At 41.0% G+C, this 12,408-nt stretch overlaps 1 protein-coding gene across 2 annotated transcripts in view; it reads left to right on the top strand.

Moving 5' to 3' along the window:
* Positions 1 to 6,423, top strand: part of zgc:92140 (uncharacterized protein LOC447854 homolog) — a 24,992-nt gene extending 18,569 nt beyond the window's left edge. For both annotated transcript variants that reach the window (XM_035653978.1, XM_035653979.1), the window contains exons 3-6: positions 1,212 to 1,297; positions 2,652 to 2,719; positions 3,743 to 3,803; positions 5,446 to 6,423. In XM_035653978.1, coding sequence (XP_035509871.1) covers positions 1,212 to 1,297; positions 2,652 to 2,719; positions 3,743 to 3,803; positions 5,446 to 5,490 — 260 coding nt within the window. In that variant the 3' untranslated portion in view covers positions 5,491 to 6,423. The remainder of the gene's footprint in view (positions 1 to 1,211; positions 1,298 to 2,651; positions 2,720 to 3,742; positions 3,804 to 5,445) is intronic.
* The last annotated feature ends 5,985 nt before the right edge of the window (positions 6,424 to 12,408 follow it).

Here is a 12,408-nt window from a genome sequence, read left to right as displayed (position 1 = left end):
TTTCTCAATTAATCATTTTGTCTATAAAATAGTGACAATTACATCATCACCGTTTCCCAAAGCCCAATGTGTTGTCTTCAAATGTCTTAATTCCTCTGAACAACAGTCAAAGACCAAAGATATATTTTTACTTGAAAGTGGTTAACTGTTTATCAATACTGCTGCAGATTAATTCCCTGTCTATCCTGCAATCTTGAGGTCAGTAGAGGCTCCAAATCTCACTACATTGTCTCAAAATGAATGTGGTAATGATTTATTTAATGTTAAAATACTACAATACAATTTCTACGCAGGCTGGACAGTATGATCTTAAATCTGTAGGACATAATGTATCAACTTTCACACTAATTTGTATAAGAACGTTTAAATGCATCTCCTCTTGCTCACTTCAGTTTGTCCTGATTAATACGGTATAAACCAGTTAGAGATCTCAAACGTCTGGACTGGAGAATGAGACTGAATTGTTGAACTTGTGGTTTTACGTCACTGGTTGTTGCATCTATTTTAGTTGTATTGGACTCAGTAGTAGATTCAGTAAGAGATGCATGGCGCTGTTAATTCAGCACATTCGGTTTATTGCCCTCGTTTCTACCTTTAGCGTGGGACGTGGCGGCCGTGCTGTGCAGTTTTGCGGAAGTGTTGCCGTTCTCGCCGCTGAGCTCGTCTTAACTGTCTTAAATGTCTAAGCTGTCCATGTAGCCTAGAAGCTGTTCAACTGATCTTTAATCCATGCCAGCTTTCTCCTTCTTATCTGTTTCTTTTTCCCCTTCCCTCATGTCTCTTCTGTATCCTCTTACTTCACATACACGTGTATTCCCTCTTGCTGTGTTTTTCTCTTTCCTCAGATGAGTAGCTGTAGCTAAAATGGAAAGGAGATGACTAGTGTCCTCCTAATTATACCTCAGCTGTCATGTCCACTGTCTAAAACACTGTATCAGGTTGTAGTTATCGGATTATGTCAGACAAATTATAACTAAAATCAATGTTACCGTCACTGGTAATGTTGACATAATGCAGTGAGAGTACAGTGTAGCCAATAGGTCAATTATTTTAGCTTTTCAGATCAGATTGACCAGGATGAATGAAAGGAATCTGCTCAGTGTTTGTTCTCTGGGAGACGCCTGATAAATACAGGTTGTTGTTGCTCTCTCTCTCCCTCCTTTAATCATGCCTCTCTCTCTTTCTGTCTCTCCAAACCACTCTCTCCTCAGATGAATACAAGATGAAGGGAGTGGAGGAGGTGAAGTACATGAGAGGGGATGAAAACCGGGTGAATGCACGCAACCAGGAGAACCTGGTGAGAGACACACACACACACTAAACCCATCCACTGACAGCCCATCATCCACACACAGCCTCAGACCTTTCTCTGACAGTCTATCAGCTCAAGCGAACAAGCTTGTGTTTGTGTCCAAAGGCAGCTCCGTCAGCCCCGCACATACACACTTATTGTCTCTTGCACACATGCAAAAACACACAGAGGTTCCTCACACGCAAGTAGAGACAACATGCTGGCGTGTATGGAATGTGGGGGCTGATTGCTCGGTTGGTTTGACTCCGTACGGCAAAACCTGACGTCTTAAACAGCAGAAAATAAATGTTATATTGTCATTTTTTTTGTATTAATAACTATCCAACCCCTTTTGCACGTTTAACCTCCAGTTTATAAAGCTTGAACATATTTATATCCTTCTCAACACATTGAATGACGGAGGAGGTGTGAAGCGAGAGCCTGTTTGCTTATTCAGGCAAATCAGGTCAGCCTGCCTGGCGTCCTTGCAAGCGGGGAAATAATAACCAATGTAACTATAAATCCTGATTAAAAAACAGAAGTAGTCTCACATCGCCACTAATATTTATTACTGCAGCTCAAATACCAGCCTTGTCACAGTAACTGGCTACAACCAGAGGGGAAGCATCTCTTATCATCTGAAACTTTATCCCACAGCAGCACAAGAAAAGATTTCACATGAAGATGAAGATCAGATAAAATGCTGCTCAGATTATGACCTGTTGACGGCCTCATGCAGAAAGCGTATTTGTGTTTTCCCAATATCTCTTGGATACAACAAACTCTGTCGCAAACAAACACATAGTTTGAACCTCAGAAATTGTTTAAATATCTTGTTTAAAACGGAAGACATGATGTGTTATTTAGTTCAATGAGTTATTGGAAGACCCAACCGCATTTTTTACACTACCAGGTTAACCTCCAGTACAGTCACTACATGCGGTCAGACTAGTATTTGTTTCCTACCACTTGTCAGTACTGTAGGTTTTTCCTGTCACAGAGGAATTCCCACACACGCACAGTGAGTGGTGACAGATGCAGGTTACAGTATTTATTTATTTTTTTTTGGGTTGAATCACTGCAATATTTCACCGTAGCAGGAAACTGTATACAAAGTTGATGCTGGCCAACCTTCATCAGAGTTTCAGTTTTATTAGACCTACATACATTATATCTGTGCTCGGTGTCCTGATGTTGTGCAGTGCCAGCTGGGTGAGGACGTAATTTGATAATGCAGGTTTGATGTGTGCTTTCAGTGGTGGGGCTGTTTGCTAATATGAGTTGTTTGTTTTTTATTGTGTTTTTATCAGCTGATAATGAAGAGTAATGGTGTATGTGTGTCTGTGTGTGTGTCTTTCAGGAGAAGAGTAATGTGCAGTACAGGGGAAAACCGCAGAAAGAGGTCGCTGCAGCAAACATCAAGTCAAAGTAAGTGGCCAGCAGCAGTCTGTGTGCTGTAAATCTCTAGTGGATATTGTATAAAAATATATGATCTATATATTATGGACAACTCTGATTATTTGAACACTTGATCACAAATATTGTTAAAAGGTTGGTTCACAGATTGGTAACACTTTTTTTCTTACCTCCAGCGGCAGCCTACAGATAGTTTTGGATTTTATTGATCACGTTTAGACTAATTGAATTAGATTTGTGGTGCTTGCATTGAAATATTCAATTTAAAATTTCCAACAGCAACATGTCCTTCTAAAAACAATGTCACAGTTACTATTGATAATCCATAGACCTCACTGTAGTCCATTTACATGGACGAGACGTCCTTAAAATGTGGAGAAAAAAACATTTATACTCCCATGACAACTGGGCAAACTTCATCTGCTGAGGAACATTGTGCGCTATAACCGAAAGCTCCAGAACAGCTACTGATTAATGTTGTGATGGTATTGTTTTGCCAGCTTACTGTAGGGGTATTACTTTAATAGAAATTGTTTCAATTCCATTATGTCCAGTGTCCATTAAATGCAACTTAGAATCAGTATGTTAATATTATGATGTGTGAAGTAAGTGATATTTTGTGTCTGGTTTTTGTAATGCTGCCTCTTGGCCAACTTCAGACTGTGTGTGTGTGTGTGTGTTTGTGTGTGTGTGTGTGTGTGTGTTAAGTCTTTGTATATGTATACATATTGGTTGTTGGTGGCTGCAGAGTATTTAGCCTTTGGATGAGAGACCGGGTTAATACTTTATAAAATAATTATTTAAATTCCTCCAGCAACCATGGATTTCTCACACTGCAGTGAGGATTGTGTGTGTGTGTGTTTGTGTGTGTTTGTGTGTTTGAGTGTGTGTGTGTGTACTGGGGTGTGTACTGCTGTGTTTGTGCTGTGTGGGGGGTGTAATGGAAAATTCTCATGATGTATTTGTTGCCTCCCTCCTCCTCGTCTCCCAACATCCTCTCCCCCTCCCTCTCGCTTCTCTCTCTTTCTCTCTTAGTATTCACACGTCAGAGAGCCAGCAGGAATTTTTCAGGATGCTGGATGAGAAGATTGAGAAGGTGAGGCGGGGGGGGGGGGATGTGTGTGTGTATATGTGTGTGTGTTTAAGGGGCATAGAATGGGTCTCGGAGCGTTTAAAGAAACAGCTGGGTCTTAACATTTAAAGAGACAGGCTGTACAACAACATCCATTAGTCCACATTGTCATTCTGCTTAGGAGCTCAACACTCGGCTCCACATGTGTGAGGGGGAGGAACAGGTCATCGCTGTAATGATGAGCACTTACTTCTCTTAGTCTACCACTTGAATTACACCAGTTGTTTCTGACTATAGATGAGGTTGCAAAGTGAACTGACAGTGAGCAGCGGCTCGTTTCAGCTTTGGTGTGCTACATTTTATTTTTTTACCCTGTCAGTGTGTTTTCAGAGGTATTCAGGTTGCAATAGAAATATTAAATATAAGTCACAGGAAACAGTCCTGCATTCCAATTTTTNNAAATATTTTTGTATTAATAGAGGATGAAATTATTAATGTGAAGTAGGTTTCCCATAATGATGAACCCTCAAAGAATTATCGTTAGGCTCTCCGGTTTCCCTGCTTGTCATTTGTGACGCAGCAGACAGCTGTCTTAGTGGAAAAGCTAAAAAAAAATAAACCTCACTGTATGCAGCCTGTGCAGCTCAAAATGGAATGGCTAGCTAACGTAGTGGATCATTTAACAGCTGAACAGCTAAATATTTCCTCAAGAGTTGGTAGAGACCAAAAACAGAACTAAAAGAACAGTACATATTGGATTATTATTGGTCAGAAACACAACTCAAAAGTAATGCTAATGTTACATAATGCTGCTGATATTTTTAATTATGAATTATTTTTCTTTCTTTGAATAATAAATGAATTGTTTGGTGTACAAAATATCAGAAAACTATAAAACCCCACAATTCTTTACAAACAAGGTTACAGCTTCAAAATTGCTTGTTTTGGCCGACAAACAGTGTAAAGATATTCAGGTTACTATCACATAAGACAAAGAAAAGCATCTAGTAGTTTTTTCATTTTGCTTGAAAAACAATTAAGTATCCAAACTGTTGCACTTAACAATTTTTTCGATAGACTAATTGATTAATCAACTAATCCTTTCAACTGTAATGTGCTTAATAACATGTTACCATGGCTGTCAGATAAATGTAGTGGAGATTAAAAAAATTAATGAGTGAGTTAAAGTGGCATAAAATGGAAAATATGGTAGTTAAGTACCTCAAAGTAGTACTTAGGCACCCTACTTTTGTAAACGCACTTGCACCACTGATTTGCAGTGTACTACTGAGGCAGCCTGCGCCTTTAAAGCCTTATTTAAAGAGACACAGAGTGTAGCGTTAGACAAGCTGTTAGGCGGGCTCTGGAGAGGAGAGGAAAGCAGATGAGTTAGCTCCTTATCACGATGCAAGAAACAAAACAACATAACTGCTCATCTGTCAGCCCTTTACAGCCTCATCCGGTGCTTTCTATGTCAGTACCTGCAAATAGACGAGGGTTCGTTTTAAACGTGACTGGAGTAAGAGGTGCGTGGGTTTGCCAAATGCAGACAGTTCAGTCATTCAAAGTAGGATATTACTGGGTATACTTAACTGGAACAAATTAGAGTAGAGAAAGCAGGAAAATCATGCACATCTCATATTCTCCCTAATGCTTTTCTTTGTAGGGGCGAGACTACTGTTCGGAGGGGGAGGAGGAAGATGGGACATAGCACAGAGGCCCCCAAGATTCACCCCCACAGAGAGCCTCACAGTGTGTGTATGTGTGTGTGCGTGAGTGTAAATGCGTACATGTGTGCTTATGTGTGCCTGGAAGAGAGAGAGAGAGTTGAATCAGTGTTTTACCAATGAGGCGTCGATTTGACAGGACACTGTATGTGTTGGTATGAGCATGTGTGTGTTTATGAACGTATGGCAAAGATAGTATTTTAATCAAAAGTGAAAGAGTGGGGGATAAATGTGAGAGAAAGAGAGGGAGAGAAAGAAAGAATGGGATAAAGAACACTTTCTTCAGAGACTACAGCCCTCCTCGCTTAGCGCCTCACCCCTTCAGGCCCCTGAGCGGACAGATGGAGGTGGCGGAGCGATGAAGGGACAGACAGATGAAAGGAGGGAGAGATGGAGGAGGACGTGACGACGGATGGGCACATGTCGCCGTGAACGGGAGAGAAGGACTTGCCACAGTCGGGGTCAAACTGAGTAATTTCCTCAAGCAGGACAACAGCAGCTCCTCGTCCCTCCATCTGTCCCCCCGCCCCGTATCTGTCCGTCTGTACCTCCTGAATATTTAACCCCGGCGACTGGACAAAAGGAACTCCCAAAATATGGAGACCCATTAGGGACAAATGTCGGTTTACTGAGAAGACACACAAGTGAAGAAGCCCAGGGGAGGAAAAGATGGTGAAGGCAGAGGAGTTACGCAACGCCACCAGGATCCACACTGAACTTTTTGGCCTGTCTAGATACAGCCAGGCCGGCCTGGGCCACGAGGGACTGAGAGAATGGGTGAGGGAGGGTGAGGGAAAGTGGAAAATAAAGAGTGAGAAATTTGTGATATTTTAATAAGAGAGAGTAGGGAGCGAGCTGGTGATTTAGAAACTCTAAACTCCTCCTGCCTTCTGAAGTCAAGGACCTTTTTTTTTTTTTTTTTTNNTTCAGTTATTATTTTTTTTCCTTTTTCTTCAGTTTGTTTTTATTCTTGGCTTCCTTCGTAGTGTATCATCATCATCAATGTCATTATCATCCTCATCACCGCAGCAGGCAGACTGAAGCTGCGTTAATTCAGAGCATCTGTGTCTCAACCCGATCCATCCTCCTTCATATGTACCATCACACTGCAGATACTAGCTCACACACACACACACAGACACACAGTCTTTTATTGTACATATGGTAAAACACACTTCTCATTCCCACACACCCGCAAGCATGTACCATTAATAACCCACACAAACACACATGCATGTTATGTGTATCCCTTTTCATATTCACCAGCAGACTGTCATGTGCATCAGTCAGAGGTTATTCTGTTAAAGCTCTATTTCTGTTGCTTTGGTTTTAGTGTCCAACAACACACTCATGCACACACTCTCACACACACACACGCGCACACACACACACACACAGGTACTGAAGCAGCAAACCGGGCTGAGATCAAGGGGAGGATGCGTGGTTGCCATATAGACACAGACCTGATCACATCTTTTGTTGTCATCTTTACTGGATACCTACTGTTGTATTATTTTGAATACGTTTTTTCTATTAAAATTAAAAACGAAGAAGCTCTTAACGTGCGTGGCATCTTCGTATCTGGATTGTGTGTGTGTGTGTGTGTGTGTGTGTTGTATGCTATGAGCTGAGTAATGGAGCGCAGTCATGCTGGCAGTGTACTGAGGAGTGTGAAGTCGGTCTATTTTCCTGTGGTCATGCTGCCTAAAGCCATGCAGTCAGAGCAGATTCACTCAGAACACCAAGACTATGTTATACCACCTGCTGGCACAACATCAGTACTGCAGTCTAGCAGGCATTATGTTCCTGTAAACATTTCACAATTTAACATTATGTCTGCATGAGGGGGGTTTTGAGTTTTTTTCCCCTTCCCTCTTCTTCAACTAACAGTCAGTCCAATAACTGTTGAGGCAAGGAAGGTTTAGCATCTTTCAAACACTGGTGATTCAAAGAGATTTACGTCAGGAAAAGAGTTGCAATAGAACATTAAAAGTGAGATTATAATTTCCAAAGAATTATTATTTTACATTAAAAGTTAGATAAATAAGAAATAAACAACCCTTGATACAATCAGGAGTTTTGCTTACATCCTTACTTGCTCTGCTATGTCCAGTAGTTGATGGTGGCTCATTTGTAGAAAATGTTAACAAACTTTAGATAAATGTTGTGGTGTAACTGACATTGCTGATTCAGTTTTATAACCTTGTGTGTCTTCTTTACTTTAACTACTATATTTTAATATTAACCATAATCCCATAATTGTCATTTGCCACAGTGGCTGCTATTCGGCAAAAATAGTCTCACTTTACATTACAGTGAAACTGAAAATAAAGTCAATTAAAGCTAAACTAACTAATATTTTTAGATGACTAATTATAATGTAAAAGTAGCTTGCAACTTTACTATTCTGGTTCACGCTCACAGCTCTCATCAGCGTGGTTTCTGGCTACTTCAGCAAAAAGGCTCTGACAAACCCACCGCACACTCCCTAAACCAACAAACAGCAGACAGACACACTTCAGTTAGTAACTAACTAGTGAACATATCAGACCATTTAGTGGGTAAAGAGCCAGATATTTTCCTCAGGAGTTGGTGTAGACCAAAAACTAAGCAGTTATTGCAGGTTTAAAGTATAGAAATACAAGCATAGAGACTGTGGGTTACTGTTGGTAAGCATGTATTGCTTTATGGCCCATTATGGGAGTGTCTGTGCAGGGAAATCAATGATAAGATATCAATAGAAATCAAAGCAGCTCCTCCTTGATAATTCCAACAAACATGGAGGTGCAATAAATAACAGTTGTAATTCATTGTGATAAATCCTGATCACTTGTTTTTATAATGACCAATTTAATGATAAGACTGATATCAATTGGGCGACTTTCCTTTACAAATGACTACATGATGTGTTAATATATAAAACCCGAGAGCTGAATCAATATCTGCTCCTAAGCTCGGCCTAATGTGCTCCCTGTGGGATTGGACGCCATCGTGCTTTGAGTGAGTGTCAATGGTTAAGTTGATTACCACATTATGAAAGGAGCACTCAGTGGCCTGGCAGTTCCTTTAATACCCAACAGTCTCTCTCCAACACATAACACACACACAAACTCCTTCTTTACCTTGCATGACTCACTTGCAGGAGCACATAAGGTTACAATGTGCAGCCACTGTGCACATCAGCAGCGTGAAAGGGTCCCTGTGGGCCTGTGCTCGCAGCAAGGCTCTCCCACACAGAAATAAATGTGTGGTGAGGGCAGACAGAGGGAGGTGGGCGAGGTAAGAGCGAGAAATTAAGACGAGGGAGTTGGGAAAGTGAGAATGTGGGAGGGAGAGAGCGAGGAAGAGACGGATGTTGCCCGTTAACCTCAGACAGGAATATGGGCAAGAAAATGTTCTTTCCACCCTGACGTAAGTACCAATAAAGAGTCCACTCCTCCTCCCTGCTTTGTGTGTGTGTGTGTGTGTGTGTGTGTGTTTAACTGTTTTGTGTGTGTGTGTGTGTGTGTATGTGTAAGAGTGAAATAGAGCCCAAAGTGTGAGAGTCCTTATTAGGGTACAACATGTTCTTGGCTGCTAATGTGATTGAAGTCCAGATCCTTAAATAAATCTGAGCCAAATTCACATTCATAGCTGAACATTTGTCTTAATGAGGAAAAATCAGTAGCTTCTTTGCATAAATAAGAATATTACTGCTGTGTTTGCAAACATTACTGATGCAAACACATTAATAACTTGGAATTAGTTGATGTCTAGGGTTAATCCATGTATTAAAATACCTGCCAATCAATTTGAGAGACAGCAGGGTCCTGTGTTTTGAATTTTATTGGTGGAATGACCTTAAAGGTTATATTTGTATCACAGACTGGGCCTTCTAACAGCAAACCTTGCAGGTTACATAATGTGCCACACCTCAAAACATTGAAATGAAGATGAGATAAAAGCTTTTGAAGTTTGAAGGCTACTAGGCCAAAAACAAATCATGGTCAGACAAAATTGGATACTGTGCTGTGTTTGGATGGCCAAAAGGGCATCTACTGTGCGCTAGGCTAGTTAGCTTTTAGCTGGACTTTATGTGTTGCTTTTACCATTAGATTTAACTGCTGCCTTATTAGTGTGGTACCAAGATGATGCAGCCTTAAAATGGATTTTTCAGTTACAGGAAACAGTTGAGACAAAGCCTGTAAATTAGCTTTAGCTGCAGTCCAACTATTAGCTGGAGTAGGTCACTGTGGTTTGGTTTTTACCTAGGCCTACCTTTTCATTGTCATTCCTACATATTTTACATGTTTTTGTTTTTTCTTTGCAGAGGTTTTACATTTCTGTGGCATAATGATTTATATAAGGTAAGACAAAAAACAAGACGAGGAAGAAGGCTTGGATAAAGTGCTTTATTGCATATGCAAGATTTGTGCAGAAATAAGAAAAAGCAAATGTGTTTGTGTGTGTGAATGTGCAGCAAGAAAGAAACAAGCGGGGAGCAGTAAAATATTACTGGTTGGTTGGTGGAACTACTGAATTAACGAAATCGTGATCATCTAACGATTCAAACACGAAGTCTTTGTGAGATTTTCAATTTCATGAATCAAAAAGGTTTGTATTACTTCTCTTATATTGGCATGTTTGTCTGTCTCTTTCACAACAGTTTTAAATTTACTGTGTGTGTGTGTGTGTGTGTGTGTGTGTATTTGTGTGTATTTGTGTGTATGTGTGTACATGCAAACGTTGCCCACATAGAGTATGAGTCAACCCTGAGAAGGAAAAGGGATGGATCTCTGCCTGGATGCCCAGCGGGCCTTTGCTCAGTGTCTTAACTCTCTCCAGCAGTTCCTCGCTGCCTAATACCCACTTTGGAGTAATCTACCTCTAGTAGCTCAAAACACATTTGTTTAGAAATGTGGCAGCACCAGCCTCTTAACCATCTTGCTCTCACTCAGTCTGTGGAGAAGTATGATTTTTCTACAGTACACCAACTATACTCCTGTGTCTCTAAGTCAGCCCAGCTTCTCTCTCCCCTCCCCAGCCATTTGTATGTAAAGCCTCTCCATGCAGATCCATACTCTGGATTACCTTGGCAAAGAAGCAACTCACATGATGGGGGGGAGGAGGCAAGGCTTTAGGAAGGTAGAATTAGATGCATTTGCATTCATGCTGCACATCCACAAGAAGTGACCTACTTAAATCTTAGGAAGCTAATTGCTCAGTGTAAACACACCATTTTTCAAGTTATATCAAGTCTGGATGCGTCTACTTAATGTCAAGTGCACAATTTGACGGCTCAGCTACATTGGAAATTGTTTGTGAATTCCCTGAATCACTGAAGTGACCAGCAGAGTAGGAAGGCTTGAAATGGATAGCCAGAGAGCACTGATTGCTTTTATGGTTTTGCCCTCGTATTGTATTTTACTGCAGTCCGCCAAATTCACATTAGCTGAGCAAGCGGTCAATGCCTGGAGCAGGACCGGTGACTTGAGCCCAGTGGTACTGAGGAGACTGTGGCTGTGCAACAGTGGCAGGAGCTTCAAGGAGACAATTTCAGCAATCTCAATCATCTGACCAGGATGAGTGGTTTACTCTCACGCTGTCTGGTTCCCATTACACAAGACACTGTGTGAGTATGTGTGTGCGTGTATCAATGTGTGTGTGGGAGTGACAAAGAGAGAGATCAAGGATAAAACAAGAGCACCACCTGCTGGTTCGGGCTTTCCCATGACTCACACTCGCAGTGTATGGGCTCCCTCCGAGAGCTCTGCATGATCAGGCACTATCTATTGGAGCTGTACATCACCCTGACAGCCGTTAGGAAGGCATGAAGTCCTAAACCACCCACACACTCACACACGCACGCACATATAAATCAGCTCTCTCCTCTCCTCTCCTGAAATTACTTGTTTCCACTGAGCCTTACATAGAGCGCTTCACCAAACTGCTGTGTTAAAAACTAAAATTTTATGTGCTGTACCTGTAATATCTCATACTTGAGGCTCATAGCAATGTGTTTTTTGTACATTACATTTCCCATATATATTATGTTTTGGTGGCATGAACTCATCATCTGTCATTTTTTTTAAAAATGAACCTTGTGAAGAAGTGCCACAATCCTATATAACATGTGGTGCATATTTATCCTGGAGTTTTGTGTATGACATTTCTTTCTATTTATTGAACCTAGTTATGAAGGATTTACCCTGCTATTTAAAGCTAGCTATTTAAGCTAGGCTTTCTCTGCAACCACACTTTAACAAACCAAATGCTTGGCAGTCCTTAAAACACCCTTATCCCATACATAACTTAAAAAAATTATACAGTTCTGCTCTATCTGTCATCCATAGTTCAGTTACAGAGGAACAAATGGCTGCATGTCAAGTACGCAACCAAAATTACAAAGCAGATGTTTTCCTATGACAGATGAGGGAATACACGAGCCATTTGAACACATGAAAATGTATCATAGACTGCCCGGTGTTGAATCCTGACACTCCGCCAACAGGGTGAGGTTGTTTTTTGAAAACTGAGTAGAAAGTACAGAGCGGAGTGACTTGGTTTAGTCATTTATTTATATGCATTTTCCTCTTATTCTGGGTTCAAAGCTAAACATTCACAGTCCAGTGTGAGTTGAGTTTGGCCCTAGAAGTTACTGTTTACGTGCCTCTGAGCAAATCCCAAAATGAGCAGAATGATCCTGAGCTCTGACCTTTGTTTTTGACAGCTGTGTGCGGGGATAAAAGCTAGACTGCAGCTTTAAAATGTCAGCAAACCCCAGAGAGAGAGTTTTTTTGTGAATTTTCAGTGTTGTCTGGGGGTTATAAGCTCGTGCATCTGGTGTGGGAAGGTTGTGCTTTAGTGGCAGCTTCCTCCGTATGTTGGTGTTTTTAAAAAAACCCCATCTTAACTGGGGAAAG

This window comes from Morone saxatilis, unplaced genomic scaffold, assembly GCF_004916995.1.
Source record: "Morone saxatilis isolate NCDOM2014 unplaced genomic scaffold, NCSU_SB_2.0 Contig12, whole genome shotgun sequence".
Lineage (NCBI taxonomy): Eukaryota > Metazoa > Chordata > Actinopteri > Moronidae > Morone > Morone saxatilis.
This window is presented reverse-complemented; position numbering and strand designations above follow the sequence as displayed.